Source organism: Hydra vulgaris, chromosome 12 (assembly GCF_038396675.1).
Source record: "Hydra vulgaris chromosome 12, alternate assembly HydraT2T_AEP".
In the NCBI taxonomy this organism is placed as follows: domain Eukaryota; kingdom Metazoa; phylum Cnidaria; class Hydrozoa; order Anthoathecata; family Hydridae; genus Hydra; species Hydra vulgaris.
Genome location: NC_088931.1, coordinates 54,120,216 through 54,133,777, shown reverse-complemented (window position 1 = coordinate 54,133,777; position 13,562 = coordinate 54,120,216). Strand labels below are relative to the sequence as shown.

General features: G+C 24.8%; 1 protein-coding gene across 1 annotated transcript in view; it reads left to right on the top strand.

Annotated features, from left to right (window-relative positions):
* LOC100199520 (centrosomal protein of 290 kDa) overlaps positions 1-13,562 on the top strand; it is a 116,932-nt gene that overhangs the window by 5,324 nt on the left and 98,046 nt on the right. The window contains exons 7-23 of the mRNA XM_065813716.1: positions 659-712; positions 1,046-1,099; positions 1,233-1,331; positions 1,407-1,520; positions 1,732-1,800; positions 5,497-5,586; positions 5,934-6,056; positions 6,240-6,293; positions 6,369-6,530; positions 6,640-6,782; positions 6,873-7,065; positions 11,527-11,600; positions 11,743-11,839; positions 12,195-12,299; positions 12,908-12,974; positions 13,070-13,119; positions 13,327-13,386. Of these exons, the coding sequence (XP_065669788.1) occupies positions 659-712; positions 1,046-1,099; positions 1,233-1,331; positions 1,407-1,520; positions 1,732-1,800; positions 5,497-5,586; positions 5,934-6,056; positions 6,240-6,293; positions 6,369-6,530; positions 6,640-6,782; positions 6,873-7,065; positions 11,527-11,600; positions 11,743-11,839; positions 12,195-12,299; positions 12,908-12,974; positions 13,070-13,119; positions 13,327-13,386 (1,608 nt within the window). The remainder of the gene's footprint in view (positions 1-658; positions 713-1,045; positions 1,100-1,232; positions 1,332-1,406; positions 1,521-1,731; positions 1,801-5,496; positions 5,587-5,933; positions 6,057-6,239; positions 6,294-6,368; positions 6,531-6,639; positions 6,783-6,872; positions 7,066-11,526; positions 11,601-11,742; positions 11,840-12,194; positions 12,300-12,907; positions 12,975-13,069; positions 13,120-13,326; positions 13,387-13,562) is intronic.

The window sequence follows — 13,562 nt, the reverse complement described above, 5'->3', positions numbered from 1 at the left end:
ATATTTTATATATGTAATAAATAAAAAGGTAAAAAAAACGTGACTTTCACATTGTGTATTAAAAAGTAATTAAAAAGTTCAATTGTTTTCTCAAAATATTTTTAAACATAAATGTTTGCATAATAAAACTTCAAACAAAACTTTTACTTCAAAAAAAAAGAAAAGAAACTTAAAAGTTTAATAAGAGTTAATATTATCTACTGTAGCTTTATATTTCTTTGCGCTCTTTTTAAATTGATGCAAAGATCGCAACTATTTATATGAAAAGTTGTCTTGATTAACTACAATCAACAACAAAGGCATACTATAAGAGTAATGGTTGATTTGATTTATTTTCATGTCGAGTTGTAGAAGCTTGGAATGGTTTTCTGTCATGTATTATAAAATCACTAGCAATTGATCAATTCAAAAATAAACTTGATAAATCAAATTATTGCAAAAATTATTAGTTAAGTAACACTAAATAAAAATTATGTACATTAAAAAGTAAACAATGCTATTATAAAAACATTTATAGCTGTTATAACACAACATCTTCTGTTATTGTGCTCTACAATTGGTTTCATCAATTGTCGCATTGTATTATTTTATTATTATTATTCTTATATTTATATAATTATAATAATAATAAAATAATAGTATTTATATAATTTTTTAGATGACTTTAGAAATTCAGCAAATGGAAGCAAAGTATCTCGAAACAAAGCAAAAGGTTATTATAAAAAAACACTTTTAACAATATTTTTGCATGTTTTAATTTTTACAATGAAAATTTTTAGAATTTTTGATTTGTAATCTTGCTTCTGAATAGTTTGAAATTTTTCGGAATGGCATTTTCAATATTATTTTAATGATTGAATGAGTTAATGTTAAAATTATAGTGTATATGCGTAAAAAATTGTAGTGCACATAATAATGTTACATCTATAGATGATTGTTTTTACTTTCTTGTATAAATAAATAACCAATTATAAGTTAGTTTTTCTTGCAACATTCAAGTTTCTGTTGTGTTTTAAAATTATTATTATTATTAATTTTTTTTAAGCTTGACACTGCGCAATCTGATATATTAGAGTACCAACGACAATTTCAATCTCAAGTATGGTGTATTAGATGATATTTCTTTTGTAACCTGTGTTAATATTCATTACTGTTTTTCAAATTTTTAAAAATTTGTTATCTACTCTATTCTAAAAGTAATCTTTGACATTGAAATTGAATTTATTGTTTAGCGTGCAAATATGACCACTCATCGTACAGATGTTGATGAAATTCGTGAACAAATTAAAAAAAAGAACAAAGAAATGTCTCAGTATTTAGATGACATAAAAGTTTGTTTTTTTTGTTTATTTGAAATAGGTTTTATTCCTTCTTTTTTTTAAAAAAAAAGATAATAATTTTTCCAGCAATTACAAGATGAAAACGACAAGTTAGTACAGGATGTAGAAAATGCGAAAAAGGAATTAGAGCAAGCCACTCAAGATATGAATAGTATCACTGATGACTATGGAAAACTCAAGGTTTTTTTTTCACTTTTTTTTCATGGTTTATTACATTTATTGACATTTTACTTTTTGTATTTTATTTTCAGTCATTTATTGATTGTTCCTCTTTCTTTTTGTTACAATACTTTCCTAAAAAATTTTTATATTGCATATAATTTATACTAAAAATGACCAAATTTGCATATACTTACAATTGAGACAAATTTATTTTTCATTTTAATTGTAGGTAATTCTAGAAGATACAGATGCTGTTTTGGAAGAGATGCGAAAAGAAAGAGACATTTTGCGTTCACAGGTAAATTTTTAAGTTTTCTTCAATTGTTCATTCTCAAAATCTCTAGACAGTAAAATGATCGACAAATTTATTTATAAAATCAGTTTAATTAAGTTTTTTAATCTGGTTGCAAAATATCATAAATATAATATTATCAATAATAATATTTTCTTTTTAATTATTAAATGAATTTTCATATTTTAATAATATTAAAAGAATTTATAATCTAAACTTTAATAATTTTCGAAATCTATTAGATAAACACTTTACATTATTTAAGAATAATATACAAGAAAAGTTAGTCAAAGTAATACCAAATTATATTTATTAAATCTAATAACAGCTTTAGCTTGGATTTTTAAATTAATGAAGTCTGCTTGATAAATGAAAGTTATAGAGAAAAACATAACTGCTAAAACCTTTATTGGTTCAACAGAGAGCGAGTGGGAAAAAAAAAGGGTAAACCACGAGCAATAAATAAAAACAATTAAAAAAAAGAACAAAAAAAGTGAACTAATGTTTAAGTGTATAAAAATAACATTCTATTATCATAATCACAAGAATAAGTTTCGATCACCACAAACCAAAAGAGTTTTATAGCATAGTTTCTCTAATACCAAAAAATTTTCACAAGGAAAAGTGGTAGTTTTATTTATTGCAATTAGCATAAAAATTATATATATATATATATATATATATATATATATATATATATATATATATATATATATATATATATATATATACGCACACATACACACACAATGTTGAACTTAATAGCGTAATAGTGTGCATGTGTATTTTTGACAGTAATCTAAAGGCATCCAATAAAGAAAAAAATATCGAAAATAAGCTCCTTAGCACTTTTTTATAAGAAAGTACAAGAACTTTATACAGATATGTAAGTATGTAATTTATGTAACAAAAATATGTCATTTAAAATTACGCAAATGTAAAAATTCCATTTTTCTAACAATTTTAAGTCTTTTTTACTTATTTGTATTGTATTTTAAAAAAAGGGCAAGATTAAAAACAAAAAAAGAAAAAAGATTTTCTTTCTAAGCGGTGTAATTGAATCCACAGAAAAGTTAGGATATTGGCACTGAAGCATTTAACCACTGAGTCACTGAAGATATATGTCAAAAATCAAACCATTTTATGAATTTTTTATGCCAAATGTAATTAATCAACACTTTTCAAACGAGCACTCTAAATAAACATAACTATATTGCATAAGAACATTTCATATCAATTTATTAAAAAAATATTTAAAAACCCCAATATTTTCTTAAAAAAACAATGCAAACTACAATTAAATTGAATTTTGTTATTAATACAAATGCAACATGCAAATGTAAAAAGCATAATTTAATATTCAAATGCAAAAAGTTCTATTATATAATGTTATGTGACCTCTGTATATCAACGTCTGTAAGTGTAAATGTCAGTACTACAGATATTAGGTAAATTGAGTTTGCGAAACATATGTAAGGATCATGTATGTATAATGTTTAATATAAGAAACAAATAGAGGTATTTTTTTGCTTAAACTGTTTTGTTTTAGATTTTTGTATTAATAATTTGTATTTTAAAAAATTAGCAAGTTTAAAAAGATACAAAGTATATTTTCAGATCCAACCAGAAGATTTGAACCTTCAATGACTATTTCTTTATCCCTCAAAAATCATCTAATCACTCAGCTACTCATGCTTACGCTATGGTTTTCTAAAACACTTTATAAAATTTTTATGAGGATAGTTCTTAACTTGTCATTGCTCTTTCTCCCCCCCCCCCTCCCTCTATGCTTGATAGTTTCTGTTTGCTAAAGTTTATGTTTGCTAAAGTTTAATAATTTGGTATAAATTGCAATAAAATCTCAACAAAAAAGTTTTTTTGTTGAGAGTTTGTTGCAAAAAAGTTGCTACCAGAAAAGTCTAAGAGATAAAGTTAACTTATTTGAGATACCAAGCTCCCTGTGACCTACAAATGCAACTTAAAATACACACTGATGATGCCATAATGAAATAGGGAGCTGCATGAGCTTTAGTCTATATATTGTTTGCATTGCGAACGTTGCAATATCTACAAAACAACTATGTGTATATCTTCCTATTAAAGTTATAGTTAAAAGATATTTTTTATTAAAATTTTACCATTAAGTTGTGAAAAATGCAAACAATAGATTTCCAAGTATTGCAACTCTTTAGGTGTGCTTAAAGTACAAGTCACATTATAAAAGTAATTTTGCTTATTTGTTGTTTTATAATTTTGCTTGATTATTATTTTATAATTTTGCTTGTTTTTTTGGAACTGCTGTATAAACTTTAATATTGCTTTAAAAATCAAATAAAGATTACTTTTTCTTTTTGTAAGTTTTATTTTTTTAATAAATTTTTATAAAGTGGTTCGAATCATTTTGTGCAAAAATTATACAAAGGATACTTCATGTTATACATGGCCTTTTGGCCATTATCATTCAAAACAAAACTGCATAACTGTAAAAAAAAAAAAAATCAAATGGAATGAAATAAAAAATGAAGAAGAACTTCATGAAAAAGTCCAAAATTGTTAAATACATATATAACAATTACATTAAATACATATTTAACACATTAAATACATTAAAAGCATTAAATACATATTTAACAATATTTAAAATTGTTTAAATACATATTTAACTAGAACAATGAGAATCAAGCTACTGATCTTTTGCTGTAAAAAAATCCTCATCTTTCATGGCAAGTAAAACCAATCAAATTTGTTCAATTATGATATAACTATTAATATGCAAATAAAGTCAAGAAAAGCTCAAGATATCATAACATTTTAAATTAACTTGATAAATAGAAATTTGGTTAAACTAGTAAAGAGAAGAATTGATTGAAGTTGTAAAATGTTAATGATAATTTAAAAGTTTTTTTAATTTGGAGAAGTTATGCTCAAAAAGGCATAAATATAATTAAAACAGTTATCAACAAGTTTAATGATGTTTTAATTATAAAAAATGGTTTTTAAAAAGTAGTTTGCTTAAAATACTAGCATATTGAATTGTCAAATTGTTTACTTAGTTATTAACAATCTAATCACAATGATAGAATTTATTGAATACAGCTTTGCTTTTGTTGGTTAAATTGACCTTCATGAAAAAAGCATTTCTTTAAAATAATAACTGTTGTTCATCTTTGTTTTGTTTTTTAATATTGCTTAACATTAATTGTTTAAAGTTTTTGTTGTTATTTTGCTTTTTTTAAAAACAAAAAAAAAGCAGATTACTGTTTTTGGTAGTACAAAGGGTAGAAAAAAAAAAATTTTTTTTCAAGTAAAAAAATTGTCTAAAGTTACAAAAATAAACCTAGTCACAAAATATTACCAATTAAAACAGCCGTTGTCAAACCGAATGGGCCTCTTAGTGTCTAATAGGGCGAGTCTTTTGCTTTTAAACAGGATGGTGCTATTCTTTTACTTTTACTACTAGAAACTTACATACTAGAAACTTATTAAAGAAGTAAAAATATCACTTAGTCTAAGCAAGACTTAGCCTTAGCAACACTTAACTCTAACAAAAACTTTAAAATAGTAATAATATTCATACTTTAAAAATTTATTTTTGACTTGAATTAACATTTACATTACCATCTTAATAATATTTCTGCACAGTTTATTTAATAATATTGACACTATTTATTTAATTATATTAATGTACTATTTTTTTGATAGATTCATGATATGACAGTTCAACTTCAAAAGCAAACAGATGGGGATGATAAAATTATGAATGAACTCAATCAAAAAGTTCTCCAATGGAAAGTAATCACTTAATAATAAAAAATAATAGATTATTTATTTATGTTGCAAGTATATGGAAATTGTAATACAGCATATTCATGTATAAATATGTTTTTACATTTAAAATGATTAAGTTTAAAAGTGCTGATATTTGTTTATTATTCTTTTAATCCAATAAAAGTGAATAAATTTTTACATTATTTGGAAGTTTATTAGTTTTATTTGTTTTTAATGCCACCTGTACCACACACCTACAGTATAAACTTAGTAGGTAATCTACCTATGCATGAGCTTATGCAAAAAGAATACTTTTGTATCATATATTCCTATTCCTGTGTATTCTTTTATGTGTTTAATTTATATTTTAGGATATTTTGTCAGCTAAAGATGAAGAAATTGCGAACTACAAATTAGAGGTTTTTAACTTAGAACGACAACTTCGTACTGCACAACTAGATTCTGATCATAATGATATAGTTCAGCTTACAGAGGTAATTATTTTTTATCAAAACAAAAGTTTTATGTTTGTGATGTATGTTTTGCAATACATAATATTTATATACTGTATCACTTAACATTATTGTATTGTTTGGATAAATTATAATTTGTGCTCAAATTTCAAAAGTTAACATCGTTGTGTGTCTGTTCAAAAGTTAACATTATTGTGTATCTAGGCTAACAAAAAGAAAGACGAGCAAATTAACGAGTTGAAGAAGAAGTTAGAACTTGTATGTAATTATAGATTGTATTTTGAAGTCTAATTAGTTTGTGTCAGACTTATTTAGTTTTATCAATTTTTTTAGGCAACAAAAGATTACAATGAGTATATTGATCAAATTAATACTTTAAAAAGTACATCTAAAGAAAGTTCATCAATTTTACAACAAAAAAAAATCAATAAACTTAACCAGACATTACAACAGGAACAACTAAATACAAAGACCGAAAGAGAGAGAATAATTGAGGTTTTTCATTTTATTTAATGTTAATTAATTTATAATTAAAATAATGATTTTAAATTTAAATAAATTTTTTAATCTTTAAACAAAATTAATAAACATTGTTTTGTTGAAGATTGAAAAAGATGTTATAGAAAAAGATCGTCAAATAACTGAGCTGACTAATCGAATAATTCAGTATGAACATGGTGAATATGGGCTTTCTGAAGCTGTACAAGAAATTAAAGATTGCAGAGTGCAAATTCGTATAAGAGACAGGTGATTAATAAATATATTTATTTTGTATAATTGTTATATTTAAATTATAAAAAAAAATTCACGACATAATGCATAAATTTCACTCTACAGAAATATAGAAGATTTAACATCAAAAATCAATGCTCTCAATGAAGAGGTTGACATTTTGACTATTGAAAATGAAGAAATGCGAGAAAGACTTGGCATTGAGTCTAGGGATGTATTAGACGTCACGAATTTGCGTAAAAAAAAAGCTATTAAGGAAGAACAAGCACACTCACTTAATCGTGTCCTTCAAAAAGAAGTAATGTTTTAAGTTGGTTATAATTTTCCAAAATCATATAAGATTTTAAAATATAAAAAGATAAAATCATTTATATAAATTTGGAAAGTATATATTGAAGTATAGTTTACACTACAATGCACTGAAAATATTTAATTGTTTATTAATTATAATAACTTAACCAACATATCTAATAAAGTCAAACTACCAAAACCATAAAAGTAGCCACTTATTGGGTAAATGTTCCATATTTATTTATGTTACAGCAAACCCTAATCCTAAAAATCAAAGTTTTTTTTGGAAATTTCTCTACCATAATGGTTTAAAAAAGCAAAGATTTAAAAATGAAGAAAGAAAATTTTTAGCTAATTTCAAAAACATTTTTTAGATTTTAAAAATTTTAATCTGTTAAAAAGTTAACAGAAATATAAATTTCTTTAGTTTTCCACCTTAAACCAGATACTATAACTTTTCTTATAATAAATTAAAATGTTATAGGTGAATCTCTGTTAATTATTTTTTCACCTTAATTGAATTTTGTTATTATTTAATTTATTTATTTTTTCACATGTTTTTTTATTTTTCACAAACGTTAGTTTTGTACTTTTACTGTTGAAGTTAAATTGCAAAAGTACACAAAGTAACTACAAATGTACATTATTTCTTCATTGTCAAAAATCTTCATAAATCTGTCACTGAATTGAATTTACTGAACTTAAAATGTGAAAAAAACAAAACAAACAAGAAGTCTTACAATGAGGAGACAATAAAAAGCCCATTGGAAAAGATTGAAAATGGTAGGTTGAACTTAATTACTGATAAATATCTTACTAATCAAAGAATCAGCTTTATGGCGATAAGATTTAAGGAGTCCCAGACACCAGGATGTTAAATTTTTAACCATCTGAATGGAAAGTAATCAATTTTTGCAGTGGCTTGATGAAACATTTTTTTCCTCACATTAAAAAAATTGGTGGTTATCATATTTTACTTTTGATGGCCACAGTACATATGTGTCATGAAATGTAGCCTTGAAATGTAAATTAAACAATATAGCATTAGTGTGCATTCCTGCCTAAAAATCACAAACTTTGCAGCCTTTTGATGTTGGTGTATTTTACCATGATGTTTGCAACATTTTGAGCAAGTTTTATGCAGAAATTTTCAGCAATTTGTCCAAAAATATCTCTATGCACAGTTGTATAGTTTCAGCAAAACTTACAATCGTGCTCAAATTATTGCTGGTTTTGAAAGAACTGGGCTCTTTCTGTTAAATCAAGACAACATTGATAAATCAAAATTACATATTTTTCAAACTTTAAATATCTTCTTAATTACGTCACAAGCAATTACAAAATCACACCCAAGTTCTTCAACAAACACCAACCTTAATTCCACCTGCAACACCAAATTTAACCCTAACTGCAACACTAACTTGTTTTTTTGTTGTTTTTTTAAAATATTAATTCACCTCCCTAAGGTGGAGAAGGCCACTACAGTCGAGACAAATATCCTGCAAAAAAAGCCAGAAATTTCAGAATAGCTGCTGGTCCTGCAAATGAATTCTTGTCCAAAAAGCAAAGAATTATTTAGCACAAAAAGTTCCAGAAACTAGTTTATAAATTTTTTTATTATTATTTCAAGCTCAAGCTTGCTCATGTTTGTTTTTTTTTTTCCTTTGTTTTTTCTGTTTGTATTAATATTATGAATATATTTTAACACCGTAAAAAATTTTTTGAATTTATCGATTTATTTGTTTTTTTAATATAATTTGCAACTGTCTGCTTTTAAGGGCAGTACAATTTTTACAATTTTCATAAAAATGATCATTTAAAAAAAAATTTATTCTCAGTTAAAACTTTTCTTTAATTTTTTGAACACTGAAGATTTGCTCTTATCAACAACTATATTCAAAAAAAAAAAAAAAAAAAAAATAAATCTTACAAGCTCTCAATTTAAAATAGGTTATTCAGCTTTTTATGAAGTGTCCAGTTTGTGAAGAAATAAGCAAATATTAAAAAAATTGAAGTTTATATCATTTAAAAAATAGTTTGTTTAAATAATGAAAGTGAAATAATAGTAAACTTTTACTGAAAAGATAAAAGTTGTTTAAATAGAGTTTCATTTTTTTTTTGAGATGTGGTACCGGCATCCAGAAGATGTTGACAATGTTTTAACAAGAGAAATCACATTCATTTTCGGCATCCAGATATTATCATCCAGGTTTGGCCAGTAGTGCAATCAACTTAATATGTGATGCATGAACTTTACCATAAAATAATTATTCTCTTTATCAACTTCAGAAACCAGACTAAACCTTTAAAATTTGTCTTATTTGCAAAATAAGTATTGTAACATCATAACATAGTTGATCCAAATAATATTATATTTTTGTTTATTGAGGAAGTAAAATGTTAGAGTAATATTATCCTTGTCAGATACCCATTTCATTTTTATAATTGAAAAAGAAGGAAAAAATTGATGGAAACTTCTGTCCCAGACTTCCTGTCCCAGAAACAGTGGTCGCTATTAAAAGTCTATCAGTTTGTTTCTTACTTGCTTCATTTTTTAGCAGTAATGTACATAAACATAATCTCATTGATTGAATTTTGACAGTATTCAAGCATTGCTTGAGCAGACAATATTTTACCTGTGAAATTTGGACTCTAGCAAGCTAACAGTGGAAACAAGACTTTTTTACAGTCCCACTTATTCCATTCAATGGAGATTTATCATGGCTTGTTGCGAAGAAGTTCCAGATGCAACAAAAGGAATGTCTTAAGCATAGTGACATAAGTTGTAAAAGTGTTTGCGGTTGTTATTCTGACTTGCACAGTCATCAGAAAAATAATTTTTGTAATTGCTAGGAAATATTAGTTTTTATATGTTTAATAGTTGTATGCATTGATAACTCCATTGATAAATCCTACATCATGATTAATTGTTGTATGCATAACTCCATTGATAAATCCAACATCATGATTAATAGTTGTATGCATAACTCCATTGATAAATCCAACATCATGATTAATAGTTGCATCCATAACTCCATTGATAAATCCTACGTCATGATTAAAATTGTCTGATCAACAATTATATTTAAAAAAAAAAAATTCTTTAATGTCACTTTCTTGATAGATAATAACTGGATGAAGAGAACAATAAAAACTTTGCATTTTGAATTTTGCATATGGAAACTTTAAACTCTTTTGCTGCTTTTTGATAGACCGCAATTTTTGGGGTCAATTTCAAAATTCAAAGTTTCTTTTGTTAGAAACTTTAACTTTTTCGAACTAAAGAATTATCTTAATAGTATCACATTTAAAATAGCTAATTAAATCTTATATGCAAAAAATATATATATGTATATGTTATTACCTTTAATTCTTCTTCTGATTAATCTCATAAATAACACACAATTGATAACTCAGTTAGTGTCTTGTTTTTTTATAGATCTGGTGCATTTTTCAGCCATTTAGCATTATGTAAAGACTCTAAAACTATCATTAATATGAATGTTGAAAAAAAAAAGAATTTGTCTGTGTAAATTATACATCTATTACAAGTTATTTTAACATAATTTGAAACAATTTTTTTGATGTGTTGTCGGTTTGAAAAGAATTCTGAATGAATAGGACAATTATAGAATAACTTGAAATCTTTTCTATGCTAGTAATCAACTGTCAACTTTTGTTATATATTTTGCAAATGCAAAACAAGTTATGTAGTTGATCAACTTGTCTAATAGTTAATCTGAATCTGCATTTAAACTTTTGAACATTTTTTTGCAATTTGCTACATAAATATTTTTATCTATCAAAGAAAGTATACCTAAAGTGATTTGTTATTTTTAATCTCTGTTTTGTATTTATTGAATTTATTTTATTTAGTCTTTTTAAAAATCAATTATTTAAAACCTGAAATTAAGTGGTTGAAAATATGATAAATATGAATTTATATCATGAATATACATTTTTTACCTCAATATTTTATGTCTTCTATTAGTAACATATGAATAATAATAAAAAATAAAATGGAAAATAAAATTTTTGTTTAGGAAATTAAAACAAACCTGTTTTCTCAAAGCAAACAAAATAAAAATGTTTTATTCTATTAAATTTTTTTTTAAAGTTTTTTGTTTGTTTGGCAAAAGTTTATTTTGGAAAGTTTAAGAAACATAAAACAGGTAATGTTTGATGGGTATAAAAAAGATAGATAGAGAGTTAATATTATATTAAAAATATTTTGTATTAACATAATGTAAATATATTTTGTATTATTACAAATATAAAGTTTGTTAAGAGATTAAGAAATAATGCATTAATTATTTAGTAATTTTTATTAAATAAATATAACCGCATAATGAAAAATAAATAATATATAAAGAATAACCCGGGTTTTTTTTTTAATGTAAAATAACAACTAGGACAACAACAAACAAGCAATCATTAAGCTTATAACTAACAACATTTGTATTTTCAGATTGAGGTTTTGGAAGAAGAAAGAGTTCAATTAAAAAAAGCTCTTAGAAAGCAAGCACTCGAGAGAGGGAAAAAGTAGATTTTAAAATTTTTATTTTATATCTTTGAACATCCTGAAATATATTTTAAATGTGGTATATTTTTTCGTATCTTTATGATTATCAAAGTATAATCAAGCTGTTTCAATACAGTTTTTAAAGTATTTTTGTCATTAAAGGGCTGTAGAACTTGGATTGAGTTCTGAAGATCTAGAAGAACCATATGATATCTCTACAGTGTCACCTAAATCGAAAATTGTTAAAAAATATATACAAGTTAGTAATATGATGTATTACTAATAGTCACTATTGATCTATATCAGATTAATAGCAATTATTGCAGGTTTACTAGTAGATTGCTTTACCAGTATACTTGGGTAGGTGCTAGTATAAATACCAATATAAATACCTATATATCAACATTTATATCAACATAAAAAAAGCTCATATAGAGAAGATTCTCTTAAACTACATTTTTGAATTGAAGCATACATTATAGTCCAAAACAATGTGAATGAAAACAATGTTAATAAATGTTGATAGCAGCTGGTTGTAACATTTTGTCACAACTGCAGTTTTTTCAAATTAAATGTTAAGTTTGAAAACCTAAAGACCGTTGTTTTTTTAACAGGAAAAAAGTTCCCCCATAGAAGAAGATTCTACAAGAATAAAAATATTAGAAGAACAAAATAACGTTTTAGAACAGCAAAAGAAAACTTTAGAAGAAGAAAATAAAGTACAAATCTTTCATAATTCATGTATTTTTATTTGTTAGTATTATTGTTAAAAATCTTTGCAAGGATTTTAATAAAATAAATAATAAAGGTTAAATATAAATAATTTTTACCAAATAAATAATAAAGGTTAAATATAAAAAATTTATACCAAATAAATAATAAAGGTTAAATATAAATAATTTATACCAAACAAAAACAAGTTTATTAATTTAGATTTGAATTTAGGTATTTATGTACTTAAATAAACTGTTTTAAAAATGAAATGTTTTAAATATTTATGAATTAATCATCTATTTGAATATATTTTTTAATAATAAACTTCAAAGTGACATGCTTCTGAAAAAATTTTCAAGAAAATTTCTTCTTTCTCACCAGGACATGGTGGAGACTATACAACATGGTGGAGCTTGCTTCTTACTATTGCTTATAGAAATTTTGTTATTTTGTTTTGATATTAAATTATAAAGCATTTTATAGAGAACAACTCGATAAGTTTAAAATATTAAATACTTATCATTTAAAAAAGGTTAAAGAGAGTTTAGCTTGGGACCATTGAAAGCATGGAAAGCATATGTTACAATTAAATATTTTAATAATAATTTAATAGATACTTAAAGAAGAGTCAAGTAAGCTTGAAATAGGGTTGCGAGAAATTAATGGGGCTTTAAAATCAGGTTAGTTGTTTTTTGCCTACAGTTTATTTTTTGTTGATGTTTAATATTATATCAACACAAATACTTAGTTTTAAAATTCATTGCAATGATTTTAGGAGTGTCACCTATGGTTTTGCAAGTTCCTGCTTTAGACACCCTTATTGCTGTAAGTTATTGCATTTTTTTCCATCCTTATTGCTGATATTAAACTGCTGATAAGAAAGAGTTTCAGGTTCGCTTTTCGCTCAATGAACAATATGGTATTCAACCAATTTCATACTTTTTTAAGTGTTTTTCTTAAACACGTTTCTCACAGCAAACCTTCTTTTCCTACTTATGTATGCAATGTGCATAAGTTTTATAATTTTTTCAGATAATTGAACAGAGGCATGCAACAGGTCAATATGATACAACACTTCAATTAAAAGCTCAGGTATATAGCTTTCTTTGATGATGGAGATGATGATGATGATGATGATGATGATGATGATGATGATGATGATGATGATGATGATGATGATGATGATGATGATGATGTGATGGAGATGATGTAATGAAGATGGTAATTGACGATGGAGGTGATGATGATGATAGAGATGATGATGATGA